Here is a 25,272-nt window from a genome sequence, read left to right as displayed (position 1 = left end):
TCATTTATTTATTTGATAGAGAGAGATCACAAGTAGGCAGAGAGGCAGGCAGAGAGAGAGAGAGAGAGGCGGAAGCAGACTCCCTGCCCAGTGGAAAGCCTGATGTGGGACTCGATCCCAGGACCCTGAGATCATGATCTGAGCTGAAGGCAGAGGCTTAACCCATCGAGCAACCCAGGCGCCCTGATGACTACCAAATCTATATGTCCAAAGCAAATCATGCTACCTTATTGGATATCTCCCTGTGTAAGTCCCACAGATCCCTGAAATTCAACATGGGAAATTGTAACAAACCCGAAACTTCCCAGTAAAGGTATTAGTATCTGCACAGTTGTTCCACCTGGAAATCGGGGATGGCCCTGCCCCTTCTGTCTCACCCTTACTCTCACTGTCAATCTCTTTTTCACTTCACATCTGATCAGTCCCATGCAGTCATTTCAGCCTCAGTCACTATCAACTCCTATGTATTTGTTTAATGAATCCTATGTCTCTAGTGAAATAACCTTTCCCATTTGTGTGACAGCTAAAAACAAAGTCCCAATGTGTGTCTCCTCTAATAGGAGCCCTTGTCATTTTCTTTTTCTTCAAGCAGATGTATTTCTCCTATATTAGACTATCATTTGGGGATGGGAAGAATTTGCCTTTTTTATTTTCCCATTTTTTTTTTTTTAAAGATCTTATTCATTTATTTGAAAGAGAGAAAGCACGAAAGTGGGAGGGTCAGAGGGAGAAGCAGACTCCCCACTGAACAGAGAGCAGGGAATCCATGCAGGATTCGACCCTGGGACTCCAGGATCATGACCTTAGGCAAAGGCAGTCACCAACCAACTGAGCCACCCAGACGCCCCCCCCATCCCTTTTAGTGATTTTGGAGTGCTTTGCATTTAGAAGGTACTGAGTAATTACGCTGAAGTGAAATGAAAGGATTTAAGACTGTTAAGAAAGTAGCTTAACTTGAAAAGCTTCTATATATCTTCAGTCTGATCAAGAAGGGGTAAGAAATAAGTATGTTATAGTAATGGAGACTTAGGAATTGAAATAATCGTTATTAACGTATTTTGGAGAAGATGAGGCTCACATTAACTATAATAATGCCACTTGGCATAGTTCAGTTAATCTTGTTTTTTACAGACCATCAGCCTCTAGTACTAATCCCAATTGAATGTTAACAAGTTTAGAAGATTGGAATATACCCAATTTGTTGAGCAGTGTAGTTGCTGAAGGCCTGAAAAAGAAATTAACTTTTTCATAGCTTATTTTTTAGTGTATTAGTTTTTTGGACCATCATTTCTACTTCATAGAACACAAAATAGCAGTATGATATGATCAGACTTGTGTGTTCCCAATTGAACAACCAGATTTTATTCATATTAACAGGTACATGCTCAGTGGGTTAAGCCACTGCCTTCGGCTCGGGTCATGATCTCAGAGTCCTGGGATCGAGCCCCGCATGGGACTCTCCGCTCCTGCTTCCTCTCTCTCTGCCTGCCTCTCTGCCTGCTTGTGATCTCCATCTGTCAAATAAATAAATAAATAAAATGTCACACATCTTATTTTATTATTTTTTAAAAAGATTTCATTTATTTATTTGACAGAGAGAGAAGAGACAGCGAGAAAGGGAACACAAGCAGGGGAAGTGGGAGAGGGTGAAGCAGACTCCCCACCGAGCAGGGAGCCCAATGTGGAGCTCCATCCTAGGACCCTGGGATCATGACCTGAGCCAAAGGCAGACACTTAATGGCTGAGTCACCCAGGCACCACTATTTTATTTTTTAAAAGATTTTTTTATTTTAGAGAGAGGGTGCATGAGCAGGCTGAGGGAGAGGAGGAGGGAAAGAATCTCAAGCAGACTCCATGCTGAGCACGGAGCCCAACTTGGGGCTTGATCTCACAATACTACTGATTATGACCTGAGCTGAAACCAAGAATTGGATGCTTAACTGACTGACTGGGTCACTCAGGGACCCCTTTTTAAATTTTTTTATTTAAATCTTGCTTAGTTAACATACAGTGCAGTATTGGTTTCTGGAGCAGAATTCAGTGATTCATCACTTATGTACAACACCCAGTGCTCATTACAGCCCATCTAGCCCATCCCCCACCCACCTCCCTCTATCAGCCCTCAGTTCTCGTTTGAGAGTCTCTTGTATGGTTTGTTTCCCTCTCCCTTTTTTCCCCCCTTCCCATCTGTTCATCTGTTTTCCTTCTTAAATTCCACAGATGAGTGAATCATTTGCTGTTTGTTTTCTCTGACTTACTTCACTTAGCATAATGTGCTCTAGCTCTGTCTGCATTGTTGCAAATGGCAAGATTTCATTCTTTTTGATGGCCAAGTAATATTCCACTGTGTATATCTTACCAGTCTTTATCCATTCATCAGTTGATGGACATTTGGGCTCTCCCCATAGTTTGGCTATTATTGATAGTGCTGCTGTAAACATAAGGGTGCTTGTATTTTTGTATCCTTTGGGTAAATACCTAGTAGTGCAATTGCTGGATTATAGGGTAGTTCTGTTTCCTTTACTTTTTGAGGAGCCGCCATACTGATGGCACCAGATTGCTTTCCCACCAACAGTGCAAGCGGGTTCCCCTTTTTCCATATCCTCGCCAGCACCTGTTTTTTCTTTGTGTTGTTCATTTTAGCCATTCTGACAGGTATGAGGTGGTATCTCATCATGGTTTTGATTTATATTTCCCTGATGATAAGTGATGATGAGCATCTTTTCATGTGTGTAAGCCATCTGTTTGTCTTTGGAAAAGTGTTTATTCATGTTTTCTGCCTATTTCTTAACTGGATTATTTATTTTTTGGGTGTTGAGTTTGATAAATTCTTTCTGGATTTTGAATACTAACACTGTATCATATATGTCATTTACAAATACCTTCTCCCATTCTGTAGGTGCGCTTTTTTAGTTTTGTTGATAGTTTCCTTCACTGTGCAGAAGCTTTTTATCTCAAGTCCCAATAATTCATTTTTGCTTTTGTTTCCCCTCTGGCAATGTGTCTAATAGGTTGCTACGGCCAGTGTCAAAGAGGTTGCTGGCTGTGTTCTTTTCTAGGATTTTGATGGTTTCCTGTCTCACATTTAGATCTTTCATCCATTTTGATTTTCTTTTTGTGTATGGTTTAAGAAAGTGGTCCAGTTTCATTCTTCTGCATGTCACTGTCCAGTTTTCTTAACATTTATTGAAGAGACTGTCTTTTTTCCATTGGATATTTTTTCCTGCTTTGTCAAAGATTAGTTGACCATGTAGTTTAGGTCCATTTCTGGGTTCTCTATTCTGTTCCGTTGATCTTTGAGTCTGTTTTTGTGCCTGTACCATACTGTCTTAATGACTACAGCTTTGTAATGTAGCTTGAAATCTGGAATCATGATGCCTCCAATTTTGTTTTGTTTTTCAAAATTGCTTTGACTATTTGGGGTCTTTTATGGTTCCATAGAAATTTTAGGATTATTTGTTCTAGTTTTGTGAAAAATGCTTATGGCATCTTGATAGGGATGACATTAAATATGTAGCTTGCTTTGGGTAGTATAGACATTTTAACAATGTTCTTCCAATCCATGAACATGGAATGCTTTTCCATTTCTTTATTTCCTCTTCAGTTTCTTTCATAAGCGTTCTGTAGTTTTCGGAGAACAGATCTTTTACTTCTTTGGTTATGTTTATTCGTAGGTATCTTACTGTTTTTGGTGCAATCGCAAATGGGATCGATTCCTCAATTTCTTTTTCTGCTGCTTTTTTATTGAATTCTGCACATTGATTTTATATCCTGCAACTTTGCTGAATTCATGTATTAGTTCTAGCAATTTTTTGGTGGAGTCTTCTGGGTTTTCTACAGAGAGTATCATGTCATCTGCAAATAATGGAAGTTTGACTTCTTCCCTGCTGATTTGGATTCTTTTTTTTTTTTTTTTTTTGGATGCCTTTTATATATTTTTGATGCCTGATGGCTGAGGCTAAGGCTACCAGTACTGTTTAATAGTAATATTGAGAGTGCACACCCTTATCTTGTACCTGACCACAGAGGAAAAGCTCTCGGTTTTTCCCTGGGGATGATATTAGCTTTGGGACTTTTGTATATGGCCTTTTTTGATGTTGAGATGTGTTAATCTGTCTCTACTTTGTTGAGGGTTTTTATCAAAGATGCATACTATTTTTTTTCAAATGCTTTTTATCTATTGTCAGCTTCATATGGTTCTTATCCTTTCTTTTATTAATGTGGTGTATCACATTGATTGATTTGCAAATATTGAACCACCCCTACAGTCCTAGAATAAATCCCACTTGATTGTGGTGAATAATTCTTTAACATAACTGTTGAATTTGATTTGCTAGTATTTTATTGAGAATTTTTGCATCCATATTCATCAGGCCTATACTTTCCTTTCTAGTGAGGTCTTTGGTTTTATAATGAAGGTAATGCTGACTTTGTAGAATGAGTTTGAAAGTTTTCCTTCCATTTCTGTTTTTTGGAGCAGTTTGAGAGGAGTAGGTATTAACTCTTCTTTAAATATCTGTTAGAATTCCTAATGGGGGGGCGGTGCCTGGGTGGCTCAGATGGTTAAACATGTTCGACTCAGGTCATGATCTTAGGGTCTTGGGATCCAGCCCAGCACTGGGCTCCCTGCTCAGCAGGGAATCTGCTTCTCCCTCTCCCTCTGCTGATCCTTCTTGTACTCTTGCTCTCTGGCAAATTAAAAAAAAAAAAAAAAAAGATTCCCCCGGGAAGCCATCTGGCCCAGGACTTTTGTTTGTTGGGAGATTTTTGATAACTGATTCAATTTCTTTGCTGGTTATGGGTCTGTTCAAATTTTTCTATTCCTGTTTCAGTTTTGGTAATTTGTCCATTTTTTCTAGATAGCCCAGTTTATTGTCATATAGTGTTTTGTAGTATTCTCTTATAATTGTATTTCTGTGGTGTTGCTGGTGATCTCTCTCTTCTTTCCTTTGTGATTTTATCTATTTGGGTCCTTTCTCTTTTCTGTTTGATAAGTCTGGCTAGGGGCTTATCAATTTTATTAATTCTTTCAAGGAACCAACAATTTGGTTTTTTTGGTCTGTTCTACTGTTTTTGTTGTTGTTGTTTTGTTTCTTTATCATTTATTTTGCTCTAATCTGTATTTCTCTTCTGCTGGCTTTAGGTAGTATTTGCTGTTCTCTTTCTAGCTCTGTTAGGTGTAAGGTAAGGTGTATTTGAGACTTTTCTTGCTTCTTGAGGTAGGCCTGTATTGCAATATAATTCCTTCTTAAGACTGCCTTTGCTGCCTCCCAAGGGTTTTGGACTGCTATGTTTTCATTTTCATTTTTGCTTCCATGTATTTTAAAAAATTTCTTTGATTTAGTGGTTAACCCAGTCTTTCTTTAGTAGGATGTTCTTTTTTTGTTGTTTATTTTTTGTTTATTTGTCAGAGAGAGAGAGAGCGCAAGTGGGGGAGTATCAGGCAAAGGGAGAAGCAGGCTCCCTGCTGAGCAAGGAGCCTGATGTAGTACTCAATCCCAGGACCCAGGGCTCATGACCTGAGCTGAAGGCAGATGCTTAACCAACTGAGCCACCCAGGGATCCCTAGTAAGGTGTTCTTTAATTTCCATGTATTTGAATTCTTTTCAATTTTTTCTTGTTGTTGATTTCAAGTTTCATAGTGTTTTGGTCTGGAAATACACATGGTATGATCTCGATCTTTTTGTGCTTTTGAAGGCTGATTTGTGACCCAGTATGTTATCTCTTCTGGAGAATGTTCCATGTGCACTCGAAAAGAATATTATATATCCTGCTGCTTTAGGATGAAAAGTTCTGAATATATCTGTTAAGTCCATCTAGTCCATAGTATGTCATTCAAAGTCATTGTTTCCTTGTTGATTTTCTGCTTAGATGCTCTATCCATTGCTTTGGGGGGGGGTGCTGTTAAAGTCCCTTACATTATTGTATTGTTATCAAGTAGTTTCTTTATTTTTAAAAAAAAATTTTAAAAGATTTTATTTATTTATTTGACAGAGAAGCAGGCTCCCCGCTGAGCAGAGAGCTTGATGTGGGGCTCAGTCCCAGGACCCTGAAATCATGACCTGAGCTGAAGGCAGAGGCTTAACTCACTGAGCCACTCAGGTGCCCCATAATGAGTTTCTTCATTATTAATTTATATATTTGGGTACTCCCATGTTGGGGGCATAAATATTTACAATTTTTAGATCTTGAATGATAGACCCCTTAATTATGATATAATGACCTTCTTCATCTCTTGTTACAGTCTCTTATTTAAAATCTAGTTTTTCAGGCACATGCGTGGCTCGGTTGTGGGGCATCTGCCTTCAGCTCAGGTCATGATCCCTGGGATTGAGCCCCGTATCGGGCATTCTGCTCAGTGGGGAAACTGCTTCTTCCTCTTCAGCTCCCCTGTGCTTGTGTTCCCTCTCTCACTATCTCTCTCTGTTATAAATAAATAAAATTAAAAAAAAAAAAAGCTATAGAAAAAATAAAATCAAATCTAGTTTGTCTGATATTAAGTATGGCTACACCAGCTTTCTTTTGATGTACATTAGCATGATAGATGGTTCTCCATCCCCTCACTTTCTTCCTTTTTTTTTTTTTTTTTTTTAAAGATTTTATTTACTTATTTGATACAGAGAGCAGAGAGAGAGCACATGACCAGGGTAGGGTGGGGGCAAAAGGAAAGGGAGAAGCAGACCCCCCACTGAGCAGGGAGCCTGGCAAGGAGCTTTGACCTGAGCCAAAGGCAGACCTTTAACCGACTGAGCCCCAAGAGATGCCCTTCTACCTTTCAGTCTGAAGGTATCTTTAGGTTTAAAATTGGTCTCTTATTGGCAGCGTATAGATGGATCTTTTTAAAAAATCCATTCTGATAACCCCTATGTCTTTCGGTTGGAGCACTTAGTCCATTTACATTGAGAGTAATTATCGAAAGATACACATTTAGTGTCATTGTATTACCTGTAGAGTTGGTGTTTCTGGTGATGTCACTTTTGGTCCCTTTCCTCCCCACTCAAAGAATCCCCCTTAATATTTCTTGAACGGCCAGTTTAGTGGTAATGAGCTCCTTTAGTTTTTGTCTGGGAAAGTCCTTGTCCCTATCCCTTCTATTCTGAATGACAGCCCTGTTGGATAAAGAATTCTTGGCTGCATGCTTTTCCCATTTAGCCTGTTGAATATTTCCTGCCACTACTTCTGGCCTGTCACATTTCTGTGAAGATACGCTGCAAACCTTACCTGTCTTTCCTTTTAGGTTAAGGACTTTTTTATCCCTTGCTGCTTTCAGGATTCTTTCCTTGTCAGTGTATTTTGTGAATTTGACTATGATATACCTTTGTGATGGTCAGCTTTTGTTGAATTTAATGGGCATTCTCTCTGTTTCTTGGGTTTTGATGCTGTGTCCTTCCCCAGGTTAGAGAAATTTTCAACTGTAATTCGTTGAAATATACCTTCCACCCCTTTTTTTCTCTCTTCATCTTCTGAAACTCCAAGGGTACAAATGTTTTTACATTTTCATAAGTCACCGAGATCCCTAAGTCTACCTGTGTGGTCCATTACCTTTCTTTTCCCTCTTCTTTTCAGCGTCATTATTTTCCATAATTTTATCTTCTATATCACTGATTTGCTCCTCTGCTTCGTCCATCCTCATTTTTGTAGCCTCCATGCATCTCAGTTACAGTATTTTAAATTTTGGCCTAACCAGATTTTAGTTCTTTTACTTCTGGAGTAAGGGATTCTCTAGTGTCTTCTATGATTTTTTCAAGCCCAGCTAGTATTTATATAATTGCTTTAAATTCTAGTTCAGACATCTTACTTAGATCTACATTGATTAAATCTCCGATCATCAGTTCTTCCTGTTCTTTCTTTTGAGGTTTATTCCTCCGTCTTGTCATTTTGGAGAGAGGAAAATAAAACAAAATTAAAATTTAAAAATCAAGGAAAAAGGAAAAAATACATAAAGGAAGCTAGAGCCTAGGTATGTTTTGGTCTACTTGTTACGAAAAGCTTGATTGACAAAAGATAGGGGTGCCTGAGTCGGTTGAATGGCCAACTCTTTTTTTTTTTGAAAGATTTAATGTATTTATTTGACAGATCCCAAGTAGGCAGAGAGGCAGGCAGAGAGAGAGGGGGAAGCACGCTTCCCGCTGAGCAGAGAGCCCAACGCGGGGCTTGGTCCCAGGACCTTGAGATCATGACCTGAGCTGAAAGCAGGGGCTTAACCCACTGAGCCACCCAGGCGCCCTGAATGGCCAACTCTTGGTTTCGGCTCAGGTCATGATCTCAGGGTCCTGGGATGGAGCCCTGCACTGGGCTCTGTTCTCAGCATGGAGTCTGCTTGAGGATTCTCTCTTTCCCTCCCCCTCTTCCCTTTCCCTGCTCATGCTCTCTCTTTCTCTCTCAAATACATCTTAATTCTTTTTTTAAATTCTATAAGGAATCACAAGTTGACATTTTCTCATTTCTGAGATATGTAGAAACAACACATAAATTTCCAGGTGCAGTTCAACTTCGTTCACAGGCCATAGAGTGTGCTACAGGAATGTTTTTCTAGTGAAATGTCACAATTTCGTTATTCTTGTACTTTGATACCGTTCCTTGGAATTACTCCACGAAGAGCAGCAGTTCACTGGGAAACTGTGTAAAATATGGAATGCTTCACGAATTTGCATGTCATCCTTAGTATATATGCTGCTGAAGGGAGCACAAATAAATACGTCTTTTAAAAAAAGAAAAATGGAAAAAAAAGAAAAATGGTAGATGGGGTGCCTGGGTGGCTCAGTAGATTAAAGCCTTTGCCTTCAGCTGAGGTCATGATCCCAGGATCCGGGATTGCGCCTAGCATCTGGGCATTCTGCTCAGCGGGGAGCCTGCTTCCTACTCTCTCCCTGCCTGCCTCTCTGCCTACTTGTGATCTCTGTCAAATAAATAAATAAAATCTTTTTAAAAAGAAAGAAAGAAAATAAGATGGTAGAAAGAAAAAAGTAAAAATTAAGAAATAATAAAATAGTAAAATTAAAACATTAAAAATTGCTTTTTGTATCCAAAAAATAAAACAAAAAGTAAAATAAATAAAACCCAAAGGATGCTGGATCCTGTTTTCGTTAGCAGTGAAGCTTTGCAGCACTCTGTGATCAGTAGATTTGGTGTGTGAGGGGGTTTGTACTGGTCTTCTGGTGGAGGGGCCTTGCGGCTCTGATTCTCAGTGGAACTGCCCTAGTGGGGATGCTCCTGCAGAGAGGAGTGGGGCTTGATGTAGTGGCTCGGTTTTCCACTTGGTGGCGCTGTTCAGCTCCCTGAGGTGGATTAAGCTGGCTTTGACCTGTTCTCTCCAGAGCGGGGAAATGTGTGCCACCCCTCTTCAGTAAGCCTTCACAGATGCCCAAACATTGACCCTGTGAGTGTTACTGGTTTCTGTCACATCCCTGCCTTCACCCTGCCTGTGCCCTAGCTGTCCTGTCAAACTGTGAGCACTCCTGTGTTTTATCTGAAGTATAGGTATGTTTCAAAATTTCACACTTCAGAGACCTCTGGGGGAGGGTCGCCCTGCCTTGTGGCCAGTGGCAGCTTGTTGCAGGAGACAGCTGCGCTATGTTTCAGCAGTTTGGAGTTTGTGGTAGATCACAACACACAGCTCATGCCAGGGTTTGAAGCCCTCACTTGGAGTTTTTGTTCCTGTACTGGTGAGTGGGACAGTTTCATGGCTCCTGCAAGGCCCTTTGCCCACAGAGAGGCCGTGTCACCTCTACCAAATGCACTCTAAGCAGGGGCACCACTTCTCCCTGTGTGACCCTGAGGATCCTTAGGCTGCCTGGTGCTGGGGCTCAGCTATGCTTCCATTGGAGAACTGCTTAGTTCCCCAGGTGCAAACCTGGCAAGGTCTCAGACTTCAGAAACTTCGAAATCTGCACTTTACTGTGTAGAAAACTGGCAGTATTGTAACCCTCTCCTTTCTCCCCATCCATGATTTTGGGAAATAGTTTTCTTGTGCAGTCCCCTGCATATTGTTTTCACTTTTTTTTTTTCTTTTTTCTTTCTTGTCTTGTGCTTTCTTTCTTCCTCCTTTCTGGATGCTCCCTCCACTGTCAGGGCGCCCTCCCCTGGGCAGTGCCCATAGCTCTTTTCTCATACTGACTGCAGCTCCTACATTTCACTTGTTTTTCTGGTTTGTAGATGTGCAGCTTTGTTCTATAAGACTTCCAGTCGATTTCTTGGGTATTCATAGTGATTTTATATTTATCCAGCTGTGTTCAGGGAAAGGGGTAAGCTTAGGGTCACCCTACTCTGCAGCCGTATTACCTCTTCAAAATTCACACATTTTAAATGGGAGCAGAGCATAAGGGTTAGTGGTACTACATGAGGCTGTTACAAGGAGAGAAGAGGAGAAAGGGAAAAGTGAACAAAAGGTGTTCACTCACAAAGCTCTTTATACTGACCACCAGATGGCGCAGTTGTTCCATATCTGCTGCTTGCGCGGCTCGGAAGGATGAGAAGCAACAGTGCGTCCAGCTGTTTTGAAGCACAGGATGTTCTTAAGTTGACTCTTTGTAGCCTCAGATGTCTATTTCATGAAGTGAAAGCAGGCCTGCATGTTATACTTAATTGCACATTTGAGTATCATAGCCGTATCAATATTGCCCTTGTCGCTTTTGTGAGAAAGTTAACTCTTTGGATACAAGCATGGACAAAATACTAACATTTAAAAATTGAACATAAAACATTACTGGGAAGTACAAGGATATACTTTGATTTTATTTTGGGAATGATTCTACTGGAATTGTATCATTAAAAATTCATTGGTAGCTATTAAATGATTGATATAAATAACTTAAAATGTGACCAAGATGAGAATTAGCTTTAGTAATAAGAGAGACTGGACAAAAGTTATGGAGATGAGGCATTCTCTTCAGTTACTTAGAAATGAAATTTTTACTTGTTTTTTTTTCAGTTATAAATATATATTGAGGTTTTCAGAAAGATTCTCTCCACAGTTCACATATGCATTTAAAGAATATAATTGTGTTAGAACCAGAGCAATTGAACTATAATTGAATTGTAATGTTTTTATTCTGTACTAATAGTCATAATATAGTTATGAAGGCTTAGTATAGAGAAACTAGATTATAAGGGCTTGGAAAACTAAAAATGGTGAATTATGGACTATTTTGATACTTTGAAGAAATATTTAAATAGGTTATGTGGCACCTTAGTCTTTGTGGATGGATGCATCATATGTATAAATAAATAAATAAATATTCAGGTTATGAAAATATAGGTTAGAATGAACAAATAAGCTTTTTCCTAATTTATAATTGACATACAACATTATATTAGTTTCTGGTACACAGCTTAATTTGGTCCATATTGATTTGTATACATTGTGAAATGATGACCACAGTGTCTAGTAAACATCTCTCACCATATATTATACTTTTTTTTTCTTATGATGAGAACCTTTAAGATCTCACTTAGCATCTTTCAAATATGCAATGTAGTATTTTTAATATACTCAATGTGCTAGATATTACATCCCCAAGACTTAATTATTTCATAACTGGAAGCTTGTATCTTTTGACCACTTTCATCCATGTTACTTATTATTCCATCCCTGGCAACCATCAGTCTGTTCTCTGTATTTATGAGTTCTTTTTTAAAAATTATTTTTGGGGTGCCTGGCTCACTCAGGCAATAGAGCATACCACTCTTGATCTCAGAGTTGTGAGTTCAAGCCCCATATTTTGTGTAGAGATAACTTAAAAATTAAAAAATTATTTTAAAAGTTAATTATTTTTTTTTAGAGTCCACATATAAGCGAAGAAATAAGTTTTGAAGGCAAATACAGTTGAGGGAAGCTGAGCTTCCCTAAAGAAGAACAGAGGAAGAACTCTGGGAAGTTATTTTTGGGCAAAATCCATGAACATTGGGATTCCTGTGACCCCAAAGAGTTGTTTAAGACTGAAGCTTGGGAAAGATGTGGGAGCCAGGCGAGATAAATATCTTCATGCTTTTTTAAGTACCAGTGGAACTGAAAGAAAAGCTTTACTGTGACCTGGGCTGCAGCTAGAGGAACTCTAGCAAAACCCCAAGAGCTTGGGTTTCCAGAGAACCCTTTCTTCTAGATATGGGCTCTAGTAAGTATTAAAATGAGAATTCAGCTGATACTGTCAGTTTTAACATGACATACCATGTAACAGAACTTTGGGTTGGCATTTTAGAAGTAGACAACCTTTGTCTTCTTGAGATTTAGTGACCTTATGAAACCCAAAGGACTTGATGAGTTTCACTTAATAGACAGTATTGCTTGCTAGCCTTAGAAGAGAAGAAAAATATCAGAAAAAAAGCATAGTCATGGGCTCAATTCTTTATTTGTAGATTTGATCTTTATTTTCAAACCCTTTGAAGAAATGAGATTAGAAAGACACTCTACATTGAGTTTATTCTTGAGGCATCCCCCTACTCACTTCCCAGTAGTAGCACTAGAATGTTATATTTGGTCATTTCATTTTCTTGAGAGAGTCTTTATCTTCAGCCCTTTTTATTTGTCATTGGGATCAATTTAAATCTGTTTTGAACTTTGTTCTGTTAGTTGTGTCAGCTAACTCTTCCTTGGTTTTTGCCTTTAATGTATCGACGTTTTAAAGGTTGCCAGTTGGCTCACACTTCCAGTTTCTGTTATGCTGGTTAGCTGAAATTTTACCATGTATCTCTGTGATTAGGGATAGTAAAGAAAATTAATAATGAATATCCATTGTATTTTATAGTGTTAAATTAAAACTTTAGGTGAGTTTTAAAGGAATTCCAATGTAAGCCATGAAATAAAAAAATGAATGTATCAACAAGATATTTCAATGTAGGTCTCCTTTACTTTTCATAAGTATAAGGGACCTTAAAATGTTGAAAAAGAAATATCAATGAGATATTGCATTTTTAAGAACCACTATAGCAGAATATATGTGTAATAAGTGAAAAATGGGGCAGGAAGTAAACAAACTCAATTGTAATAAGCCTTTATTAAAATCTTTCCATTGGCAAAACTCACAGAGAATATTTTGCCTCATACCTGTCTGAAATGGAGTGGGAGTGAGGTGTCATAGTCTGATTGTTTTGGAAGCCCAAGGAATCAGAGACAACAGATTGGCCTCTTATGTGTCCTACCAGAGTGAGGAGCCACTATTCAATTTAGAGACCTTTTTTGGCTTTCTACAACCATAAAACCATTTTATTTCTTTAGTAGGGAATTGTTATAAAATATTTTTATTTATAATTATATTTATAGTATATTTGTTTTATATTTATATAATTTTTTATTTATATAATGATTTCATATTTGAAATAATATATAATAACTTATGGGGGATTATATTTGTTTTGAAGAAATCTAGTAAAATAAAGACCTATGGATATCAAATTTGGTTGATTAAATACCTCTTCGTTGAGCTGTAAATCTTCTGAAGAAAGTTTGAGGCTGTAAATCTTCTGAAGAAAGTGTGAGGCATTCGTAAAACATATATATCTATAGCTGTTTTTAAAGCTGTTCAGTTACCTTCCTGATATTTCTAATTTTTATTGACTTCGATGCATTCTGATCTTTTGAAACAGTGATCACATGGAAAATGTATATGGCTACTTAATGAAGTACACCAACCTTGTCACTGGGTGGCAGTACAGGTAAGTGATTATTCTGTATCACATCCCTCTCCTAAGAGACCAGAAATGGGGCTGATAATTTTATATTCTGAAATTACTTCTGTACAGACATGGATGGGAAACCTTTTAGAGAAGGATTGACGGTTATTTAAAGTCTGATAAGTTCTCCTTTGCAGAGGCTGAGAGGAGTTGACATCTGTCCAGATGGCACCCTCCAAATGCCTCAGAAGTTAATATTTTCTTTAATCGAAGAATAATTGACATGCAGTATTGTATTAGTTTCGGGTATACAACATAGTGACTTAATATTTATGTATATCACTTCAGTAAGTCTAGTTGCCATCTGTCACCATACCAAATTACTTTAGTATTATTGATTGTATTCCCTATGCCAGACATTGTATCCTTTTGTCTTATTTTATATAACTGGAAGATTGTACCTTTTAATCCTCTTTACCTATATTGTTTATTCTCCCATCCCTTCTCTCCTCTGACAATGACCAGTTTGTTTTCTGTATCAATAAATCTTTCTGTTTTGTTGGTTTTGTTTTTTAGATTCCACACATAAATGAAGTCATTCATTATTTGTTTTTCTGTCTGACTTATTTCAGCTAACATAATACCCTCTAAGTTCATCCAGGAAGTCATCAATGGCAAGATTTCTTTCTTTTTTATAGTAAAAACCATTTGTGTGTGTGTGTGTGTTTCTATATTTACACCACATCCTCTTTCTCCATTCATCCGTCAAAGACATTTAACTACCTCTGAAACTGATAATACACTGTGTATGTTGACTAAGTAGACTTTAGATAAATATTTTTAAAACTTGGAAAAAAAAAGATGACATTTAGGTTGCTTCCATATCTTGGCTATCGTAAATGCTCTAATGACCATAGAGTGATATGTCTTTCTGATGTAGTGTTTTCATTTTTTTTTTTTCAGTTAAATACCTAGAAGTGGAATTGTTGGATCATATGGTAGTTCTTTTTTTTTTTTTCTAATTTTATTTAATTTTAATTTTTTTTTTTTCTATTTTACCCACCCCCATACCCACCTCCCCTCTGGTAACTATCAGTTTGTTCTCTGTAGTTAAGAATCAGTCTCTCTCTCTCTCTCTCTCTTTTGTTTTGTTTTGTTTGAATGAAATCATATGGTATTTGTCTTTCTCTGACCGACTTATTTCATTTAGCATTATACTCTCTAGTTCCATCCATGTTTTTGCTAATGGCAAGATTTCATTCTTATTGATGACTGTAATATTCCTGTGTGTGTGTGTGTGTACACCACATCTTCTTTATCCATTCATCTGTTGATAGACACTTGGGCTGCTGCCATAATTTGGCTATTGTAAATAATGCTGCAATAAACATAGGGGTGCATGTATCCTTTTGCATTGTTGTTTTTGTATTTAGGGGGTAAAAGCCCAGTGGTGCGGTTACTGGATCACAGGGTAGTTCTATTTTTAATTTTCTGAGGAAACTCCATGCTGTTTCCCACAGTCACTGTACCAGTTTGCATTCCAACCAACAGTGCAAGAGCGTGCCTTTTGTTCCACATCCTCGCCAACAATTTTTCTATCAGTTCTTTATATATTTTGGATACCAATCCTTTATTGGATATGTCATTTGTAAATATCTTCTCGCATTCAGTAGGTTGCTTTTAGTTTTGTTGAGTGTTTCCTTGGCTCTGCAGAAGGTTTTCATTTTGATGTAGTCCCAGTGGTTTGTTGTTGCTTTTATTTCCTTTGCCTCAGGAGACATCTAGAAAAATGTTGCTGTGACTGATGTCAGAGAAATTTTGTGCTTTCTTGTAGGATTCTGTGGTTTCAAGTCTCACATTTAAGTCTTTAATCCATTTTGAATTTATTTTTGTAGGTAGTATAAGAAAGTGGTCCAGTTTCATTCTTTTGCATATAGCTCTCCAGTCTTCCCAACACCATTGGTTGAAGAGACTTTTTCCATTGTATGTATATTCTTTCCTCCTTCATTGAAGATTAATTGACCATATAATTGTGGGTTGATTTCTGGGTTTTCTATTCCATTCCATTGATCCTGTGGGTGCATTTTTGTGCCAGTACCATACTGTTGTGGTTACTGTAGTTTTAATATAACTTGAAGTCTGGAGTTGTGATACCTTCAGTTATGTTTTCCTATTTTGGATTTTTAAGTAACCTCCATACTTGTTTTCATTGTGGCTGTAAAAACAGTTTGCATCCCCCCCCCCCATAGTGCAGAAGTGTTCCCTTTTCTCCACATGTTTGCCAACATGTGTTATTTCTTGTCATTTTGATCCTAGCGATTCTGATAGCTGTGAGGTGTTACTTCATTGTGGTTTTGATGTGCATTTCCCTAATGATTGGTAGTACTAGGATCTTTTCGTGTGCCTGTTGGCCATCTATATGTCTTAAAAAAAAAAAAAAGTTTATTTTTTTTGAGAACTAGCGAGAGAGAGAGAGAGCGCACAAGTGGTGGCAAGGGGCAGAGCGAGAAGGAGAAGCAGACAGGAGCCCGATGCAGGACTCTGTCCCAGAACCCTGGGATCATCACCTGAGCTGAAGGCAGATGGCTTAAGCAACTGAGCCACCCAGTCGTCCTCTGTATGTCTTTTCAATTTATTATTTATTATTATTATTTTATTATTTTTATTATTATTATTATTATTTTTAGATTATATTTATTTATTTGACAGAGAATGAGAGAGCAAGAGAGGGAATGCAAACAGGAGGAGTGGGAGAAGGAGAAAGAAGCAGGCTTCCTGCTGAGCAGGGAGCCTGATGTGGGGCTCGATCCTAGGACCCTGGCTGGGATTATGACCTAAGCTGAAGGCAGACGCTTAACCTTGACTGTGCTACCCAGGCGCCCCTATATGTCTTTTTCAGAGAAATTTCTATTCAGGTTGTCTGCTCACATTTTAAGTGGGTTGGTTGTTTTGTTTCGTTTTGTTTATATTGGATTTTATGAATTCTTGATATATTTTAGATGGATAAGATTTTGGTATTGGACCCCTTATTGGATATATCATTTGCAAATATCTCCTCCCATTTAGTAGGTTGCTCTTTCATTTTATTGATGGCTTCTTTTGCTATGCAAAAGCTTTTTTGTTTGTTCTAGTCCCAGTTGTTTATTTTTGCTTTTTTTCTCCTTGCCTGAAGAGACATCCAAAATAATATTGCTAAGATCAGTGTCAGAGAGCTTACTGCTTATGTTTTTTTTCTAGGAGTTTTATGGTTACGGGTCTTAGAGTTAAGCATTTAATCCATTTTGAGTTTATTTTTGTGTATGGTGAAGAAAGTGATCTAGTTTCATTCTTTCATGTGTAACTGTCCAGTTTCCCCAACATTTTATCAAAGTGTTGACAATAGACAAAAGTTACTTATATACTAGGTTTATAGGTACTTGTTTACCTGCGTTGGGCTTTTAAAAATACTTGTAGTGATTAAGCTTTTAGGTTGGTTTGGAGTCAGCAAACAAATTTCTGTTTAGGGGTCCATTTTGTGCAGGATTCTCAAACTTCTCTGGGACCTTGAAGAGTTTAAATAACCAGTCCAAGTTCACAAAGGCAGGCAGTAAGGAGCAAAGCCAGGGTAGAAATTGGTAGTTGTGGTACAGGGGGATTAAACTTTCATTTTCTTTTATTGTGGCAAAATATACACAAATTTATCATTTAACCACGTATAAGTGTTCAGTTTAGTGACATTAAATGCATACATTGCTGTGCAGCCATCAACACTATCTTTCCACAGTACTTTTTGCATCTTCTCAACGTTACCATTAAATAATAACTCCCATTTCTCCTTCTCCAAAGCCCTTGGCAGCCAGTATTCTGCTTTCTGTGTCTATGCTTAGACTATTCTTGGTACCTCCTGTAAGTGAAATCATACAGTATTTGTTCTTTTGTGCCTGGCTTATTTTACTGAGCATCCTGTCTTTAAGGTTCATCCATGTTGTAGCGTGTGTCCGAGTTTCCTTCCTTTCTCAGGCTGACTAATACTCTTTTTCGTTTGTTTGTTTAAGATTTTGGTATTCTATTGCATGTGTGTACCACATTTTCTTTATCTGTTCATCTGTCAGTGGATGCTTGGGTTGCTTCCACCTTTTAGCTGCTAATTCTGCTGTGAATATTGCGATACAAATACTTGTTCAATTCTCAACTTTCATGTCTTTTGTGTATATACCCAGAAGTGGAATTACTGGATCATATGGTAATTCTGTGTCTAATTTTTTGGGGAATTCCATATCGTTTTCCATCGTGGCTACTAATTTTACATTCTTACCAGCAGTTCACAAGTGTTCCAATTATTTCCACATCCTTACCAACACTTGTTATTTTCTGTTTTTTGTTTGTTTGTTTTTTAATAATAACCTTCCTAATAGGTGTGATGTGGTATCTCACTGTTGGTTTTAAATTTTTTTAAAAATGATAATGCTGGAATTTGAACCTAAACAGTTTTGACTCCAAAGTCTATGGTTTTATATTATTATCATGCTGCTTCTAGTTCACATGTCATTTGGATGCTTCTGCTTTTGGCCACAATAAAATAATGGGAGCTGAATTTGCTTTCCGACCTTAAACAACTTGAAAATGAGACATAATTTACAAAAGAATGATTTTCAGACTTTAAAAGAATAGGAGAGGGGCGCCTGGGTGGCTCAGTGGGTTAAGCCTCTGCCTTCGGCTCGGGTCATGATCCCAGGGGCCTGGGATCGAGTCCCACATCGGGCTCTCTGCTCAGCAGGGAGCCTGCTTCTCCTCATCTCTCTCTCTGTCTGTCTCTCTGCCTATTTGTGATCTTTCTCTCTGTCAAATAAATAAATAAAATATTTAAAAAAAATAAATAAATAAAAGAATAGGAGAAGCACTGATGAAAAGGTGAGTGTTTAACAGAGAGGGCAGTTTGGGTTGTGTTTAGTTGGAAGTGACATTAGGTAATCTAAATAAGAATGATACATGGAAAGTTAGAGATCATATGGCATGAAGACTTAGAAGGGAATCCCTATTGAAGTTAAAAGGGCAGTTCTCCAGGGGTCCCATCTTTAATATTAAAAAAAAAAAAAAAAAAAAAAAGCCAAGTCAAGGGAGTCTTTTCATGTTGTATTTTTCACTTTAGGTTTTTGAAATTTTTTGAAGGCTTATATATTCAAATGTCATACAGAATATTAATTTTTAAAATATTTTATTTATTTTAAAGAAACAGTGTGAGCAGAGGGAGAGGGAGAAAGAATCTCAAACAGACTCCCCACTGAGCACAGAGCCCATCATAGGGCTTGATCTCATGACCCTGAGATCTTGACCTAAGCTGAAACCAAGAGTCGGACACTTAACTGACTAAGCCATTCAGATGCCCCCAGAAAGTTAATTTTTAAAAAAATGTAAAAAAAAAGATTTTTTTCATTTATTTGACACAGAGAGACTGTGAAAGAGGGAATACAACCAGGGTGAGTAGAGAGAGGGGAAGCAGGCTCCCCGCTGAGCAGGGAGCCCAATGTGGGGCTCGATCCTAGGACCCTGGGATCATGACCTGAGCCGAAGGCAGATCCTTAACAACTGAGCCAGGCAGGTACCCCCAGAATACTAATTTTTAAAATTGTAATTTCACTTTGGTTTTAGCACTATTTTTTGTTCTCTTTCTTAAAAGAAGATAGGTTAGCTTTCCCCCCCAATATTCAACAACTGTTGTTTATATCATATTGAATAATACTGAGAAACTGTCAGAAGGGGAACAGAGTAAGAAAGCTCCAAAAATACATAAACACGGGTGCCTGGATGGCTCAGTTGGTTAAGCGCCTGCGTTTGGCTCAGGTCATGATGCTGGAATCTTGGGCATCAAGTCCTGCATGGACTACCTGCTCAGTGGGATTTCTGCTTCTCCCTCTGACCCTCTCCGCTTTCATGCTCTCTTTCTCACTCTCTCAAATAAATAAATAAAATCTTTAAAAAATATATATACAAACGTACAAATTTAGTGTAATTTCAAGATGTCATTTCAGGTGAGCAGCAACTCGAGACCATGGGAAGAAATGGCAGGTATTTATTATTACATGAGGAAGCCCGCCAAAAAGATACATTGGGGGGCGCCTGTGTGGCCCAGTGGGTTGGGCCTCTGCCTTCGGCTCAGGTCATGATCTCAGGGTCCTGGGATCGAGCCCCACATCAGGCTCTCTGCTAGGAGGGAAGCCTGCTTCCCCCTCTCTCTCTGCCTGCCTCTCTGCCTACTCGTGACCTCTGTCAAATAAATAAATAAAATCTTAAACAAACAAACAAACAAACAAACGATACATTGGCCATTGATTGTCTCGAGTTAGCAGATCCAAGCAAATATTCTGGGATAGGGAGGGGTGCTGGCTCTCCGGACATGATCCCTCCGGATATAAGAGAGACCAGTTTTCAGCCTCTCTAGACAGTGCTTGTAAACTCATCCATGTTTGCTACTGAGAGAGCACAGAACTTTTTAGACTTAACCCATCAGAGAGAGAGGTCTCACCTTGTCAGTTTGCTATAAGCCCACTTTCTTATTATTTTGTTAAAGATTTTATTTATTTGAGAAAGAGAGCACACATGTGTGAGTTGGGGGAGGGGCAGAAGGAGAGGGAGAGGATCTCAAGCTGACTTTGGGGAGTGCAGAGCCCAGGGTGGGGCTGGATCCCACAACCCTGAGAACATGACCTGACCTAAAACCAAGAGTCGCACACTTAACTGACTAAGCCACCCAGGAGCCCAACTGTAGCCCCACCTAAAAAAAGCCCTTCCCATTTTCCATTTTTACTTTATGTCAGCTGGGCTGGAGGTCCTGTGGTACAGCAGAGATAACTGAGTCCTCAGCATGAAACATGTACACTGATCAAAGGTGAACAGATAGGTTAAGACTATGTTTAACATCCCTAGGCTTAGTTGCTCAGTTTCTTTGGCATGCCTAGCCACTCTTGTCCATGTGCTGCTGGTGTAGCTTAACAGAAGCACTGCACCTATGGCATATTCAAGACCCTTTCCTTCCAATCCATTTCTGTTTTGACTAAGGTCAACTTGTAGCAGCTTGGAGAAATCCACTGTGGGCATACTCTATAAATAACTACTTGCTCTAGAATGTGGTAGGCTAGGAAAGTACAGAAGAGCAAGACCCTCTCCTGAACCTACTTCCTGCCACTTTAACTTCTAATTCCTGAGGGTGAGATTACTTCCCATCTGGCATATATAGACACAGAGCATTAAATTCTTCCCCAAAATCTTCTCAAGTTTATTTTTGTCATTTTAAGATAGATTTCTAAGTCAAAATATTTTTAGATTAAAGTTGCATTTTGATGATATTTCACTTTAAATTGTAGATTATTTCAAAGATTAGTCATTTCCCCAAATTGACAGTCTTTGTTATTTTTTTTTAAAGATTTTATTTATTTATTTAACAGATCACAAGTAGGCAGAGCAGCAGCCAGAGAGAGAGGGGCAAGCAGGCTCCCCGCTGAGCAGAAAGCCCTATGGCTGCTGCGATGCTGCGATGTGGGGCTCAATCCCAGGACACTGAGATCATGCCCAGAGCCGAAGGCAGAGGCTTAACCCACTGAGCCACCCAGGCGCCCCAGTCTTTGTTATTTTGAAATTGCATAAAATAAAAAATTATTTGCCAATTTTAATAGCAAATTTTAATAGCAATTTTAATAGCAAATTTTAATAGCAATTTTAATTGCCAATTTTAATAGCAAAATTCTTTTAACAACTTAGCTGAATTTTCTGCATATGAAGAAGGTTCATGATGAATCTTGTTTCCCTGTTAACATTTAACCTGCGTTTCTACATTTTCTTTGTTTATTGGCTAGGCCAACTTGCTCAGAATGTTTCCATCAAGAGTCTACTACCCTTCTGAACAAAAGGGCTTTGTTAAGTTTCCTCACTATGTGGTTGTCTTTCTATCTCCAAACTATATGTCTTGTAAAATTTCTCTACATAAAAGGGATAAAAAAGAATATTAATCCATGAATAATGAAAGATAGCCCAAAGTGCTCTCTTATTGCATTGGACCCATGGTTTCATCTTGGTATTAAAAAGATGATTGGGACACTTGGGTGAGTTAGTCGTTAAGCCTCTGCCTTCAGGTCATGATCCTAGGGTCCTGGGATCGATCATCACATCAGGCTCCCTGCCCAGTGGGAAGCCTGCTTCTCCCTCTCCCACTCCCCCTGCTTGCCTTCCCTCTCTTCCTTTCTCTCTGTCAAATAAATAAATAAATAAATAAATAAATATTCTTGGGGGGAAAAAAGATGATCAGCTATTGGCTCATTTTTTTTAATGAGGTATAATTGACATGTAACATTATATTAGCTTTAGGTGTACAATGTACAACAGATTATGAAGTGATCACCACAATAAGTCTAGCTAACATCTGTCATCATATGTAATTTCAAAATTTTTTTCTTGTGATGAGAACTTTCAAGGTCTACTCTCAGCCATTTTCAAATGTGCAATGCAGTGTTATTAACTGTAGACACCATGCTCTTCAGTTATTGGTTATTTCTATGACTTCACCAATCTGTCCTCACCATATTTCTGTATATTTAAGTGCTTGCCTCCTATATTATAAATTTGTGGAAATGCTTTTGGGATAAGAAATACGTGTTCACACCAAACTTGAGATTTCTAAACATAGTGTTTGTCTAAATTTTCTTTGACTACTTTGAAGAGACCATTTTCCTTTGTCTGTTTGAAATGAATTATACTCAGATTTAGAACAGTGCAAAGAGATTCCTTCCTTCCTTCCATTTTTGTTTGTTTGTTCTGTTTCTTAACAGCTTTATTGAAATATAATGCACAGTCCATACAATTTGCCCACTTAAAGTGTACAACTCAGTGGTTTTTAGTATCTTGACAAAATTGCTTTCTTACTAACCCACCTTTTGTTTGTTTTTCTGTTTATTTGACGAATTTTTTGTAGTAGATTCATTTCTTAGTCCATTAGGGCTGCTATAACAAAATACTACAGACTGGGTGGCTAATAAACATTTCTCACAGTTTTGGAGGTTGGAAGTTCAAGAGCATGGTGCCAGTGTTGTTAGGTAAGGGTCCTCTTCCTATCATAGACTTCTTGTGTGAGAACATAGCAGAAGGGTCAAGGAAGAGCTCTTGGGTTTCTCTTATAAAGGCACTAATCTCATTCCTGAGGGTCTGCCCTCATGACCTAATCATCTCACCTCCCAAAGGCCCTGTCTCTTAATACTGTTACCTTAGGGGTTAGGATTTCAACATAATGAATTTGCAGGGCACACAGTCAGACCATAGCAGATTTGTATGTCCATTTTGTGTTTTATGTTTATGTTTTAGAAACTGAAGATGATTTCAGTGACTATCTTGTGTTAATTCAAACAATCTCTTCAAATATTTTGGAAAATAAAGATAACCCTATTAATGGGCAAAATGTGATGAGCAGTTCATGAAATAGAACGATGGGTGGTCATTAAACACGTGAAAAAGGTGTATAACTCTTCTAGTAATTAATGAAATGAAAGTTTAATCTCTGAAAAATGCTAATTTTGAAAATTAAAATATATGAACATAATTTTAAAAGTCAGAAGCATGCTTAAAGATGAACAAGAACAACAATAGTTCTTTGCTTTTGCATCTCCCTCTTCAGGCAACCACTTTCAAATTTTGCTTTCTTGGTTTTTTTGTTTTTTTTTTTTTCCTTGAAGAAAAGGCTGATTTCATTTTCTCCCAGTTTGATATGATATGGTTGGCTGTTGCTTAAGACAGTATCTTCTAGGAGCACCTGGGTGGTTCAGTAGGTTAAAACCTCTGCCTTCAGCTCAGGTCATGATTCCAGGATACTGGGATCGAGCCCCACATTGGGCTCTCTGCTCAGCAGGGAGCCTGCTTTCTCTCTCTCTTGTGATCTCTGTCTATCAAATAAATAAATAAAATCTTTAAAAAAAAAAAGCCCAAAATAAAATCTGTTTAAAAAAAAAAGACAGTATCTTCTAGGACCGTGAACTCTTATCTTATGGTCTAGTGTTGTAGAACTCAGTAACATAGAATGCCAAATTGCTCCGAACTCAAACATTAATTTTTTTAAATCGAAACTTTTTAGATTAAAAAAAAAAAAACTACTGAATTACTTAAATTGGAATCTGAATAAAGTATTTAATCTGGAACCAAATCATAACATCAAATTCTTTTCCAAAGTATATCAGTATTTCGTCATTTAGTTTCAAGTTCCTTATGTTTCTTCATCTCCAGTTGCAACTTTTACATTTTTAAACAGGATAAGTAATCTTTAGTTGTGACCTATTTAGTGATACATTCACCAAACCTTTCTACCTTGACATTATTCTCATTGTATATTTCACTGACTAAATCTTAAATCAGATTTATTTCTTATTTAGTTATCCTCAGAGTTCATGTTTTGATTTGTTTCCAGTGAATTTTAAATAAAAACTCTCAGTACCATTTGTCTTTGGGCAATTTACCTTCCCTGTTAATGAATTCTGGAGAGAAATCTTCCTCTGAGAGGATATTCTATCTTTGTTTCCTTTTTGCATTATGTGGTATGCCTCATCCCATTAAGTGCCTCTCCTTCAGCTGAAGGTTTTATGTCATTTATTAAATTCATTCAGTTTTTCAACTCCTAGGAAATTCAACCTCATGTTTCCAAGTTCTTATTCTTTTTTTAAAATTAACATATAATGTATTATTAGCCCCAGGGGTACAGGTCTGTGAATCGTCAGGCTTAGATACTCCACAGCACTCACCACAGCACATACCCTCCCCAGTGTCCATAACTCAACTACCCTCTCCCTAACCCCAACTCCTCCCCCAGTTTGTTCAGTCCCCAAACAAACTGAAACCCTCAGTTTGTTTTGTGAGATTAAGAGTCTCTTATGGTTTGTCTCCCTCCTGATTCCATCTTGTTTCATTTTTCCTTCCCTATCCCCTAACCCCCACTCTGCCTCTCAAATTCCTCAAATCAGGGTCCAAGTTCTTGAAAAGCTTTTGAAATTTATTTATTTGAGAGGGAGAGGATAGTGGTGGAAGAAGAGGGAGAGAAGATCTCACCACCCTGAGATCATGACCTGAGCCAAAATCAAAAGTTAGACGCTTAACAAACTGAGCCACCTAGGCACCCTATGAATTTTATTTTTTTTTAATAGCAAAAACTCCAAAGTATGGTGATTGATATTTAGTTTGCTTTAGTTTGGCGAGTGGGAATGTTTAAAAATTATGACTTTCTTTTTTGAATCATTACAGGTTTTTTGTTTTAAACAATGAAGCTGGGTTATTGGAGTACTTTGTGAATGAACAGTCTAGAAATCAAAAACCCAGAGGTACTTTGCAGCTTGCAGGAGCTGTAATATCACCTAGTGACGAGGACTCTCACACCTTCACTGTGAATGCTGCCAGTGGGGAACAGTATAAACTCAGAGGTACAATCAAGATATGAGAATTAATATGTGATTTTCTTCTTTCCTTGAGAAGTTGATGTGTTTCCCTGCTTTCATGTGAGTTTTGGAAATAGAAAATACTATCATCAGTGATGTACATGTGATATTCAAAATCTTAGAATTGCTTATGAGTTTATGAAATCTGTTTTAATAAATAACTTTTCTCAAGTAGTACAGAGAACAACTGTTTACAATTGGCCCCTGTAAAATATTTGTGTAGATA

The 25,272-nt window shown here is 37.9% G+C and overlaps 1 protein-coding gene across 1 annotated transcript in view; it reads left to right on the top strand.

Moving 5' to 3' along the window:
- OSBPL11 (oxysterol binding protein like 11) overlaps positions 1–25,272 on the top strand; it is a 97,883-nt gene that overhangs the window by 21,114 nt on the left and 51,497 nt on the right. The window contains exons 2-3 of the mRNA XM_059391130.1: positions 13,582–13,650; positions 24,856–25,031. Coding sequence (XP_059247113.1) covers positions 13,582–13,650; positions 24,856–25,031 — 245 coding nt within the window. The remainder of the gene's footprint in view (positions 1–13,581; positions 13,651–24,855; positions 25,032–25,272) is intronic.

The sequence above is a fragment of the Mustela nigripes genome, chromosome 2, assembly GCF_022355385.1.
Source record: "Mustela nigripes isolate SB6536 chromosome 2, MUSNIG.SB6536, whole genome shotgun sequence".
NCBI classification, from domain to species: Eukaryota; Metazoa; Chordata; class Mammalia; order Carnivora; family Mustelidae; genus Mustela; species Mustela nigripes.
Note: the sequence above shows the minus strand (reverse complement) of the source record. Positions and strands in the feature narration are given on the sequence as shown.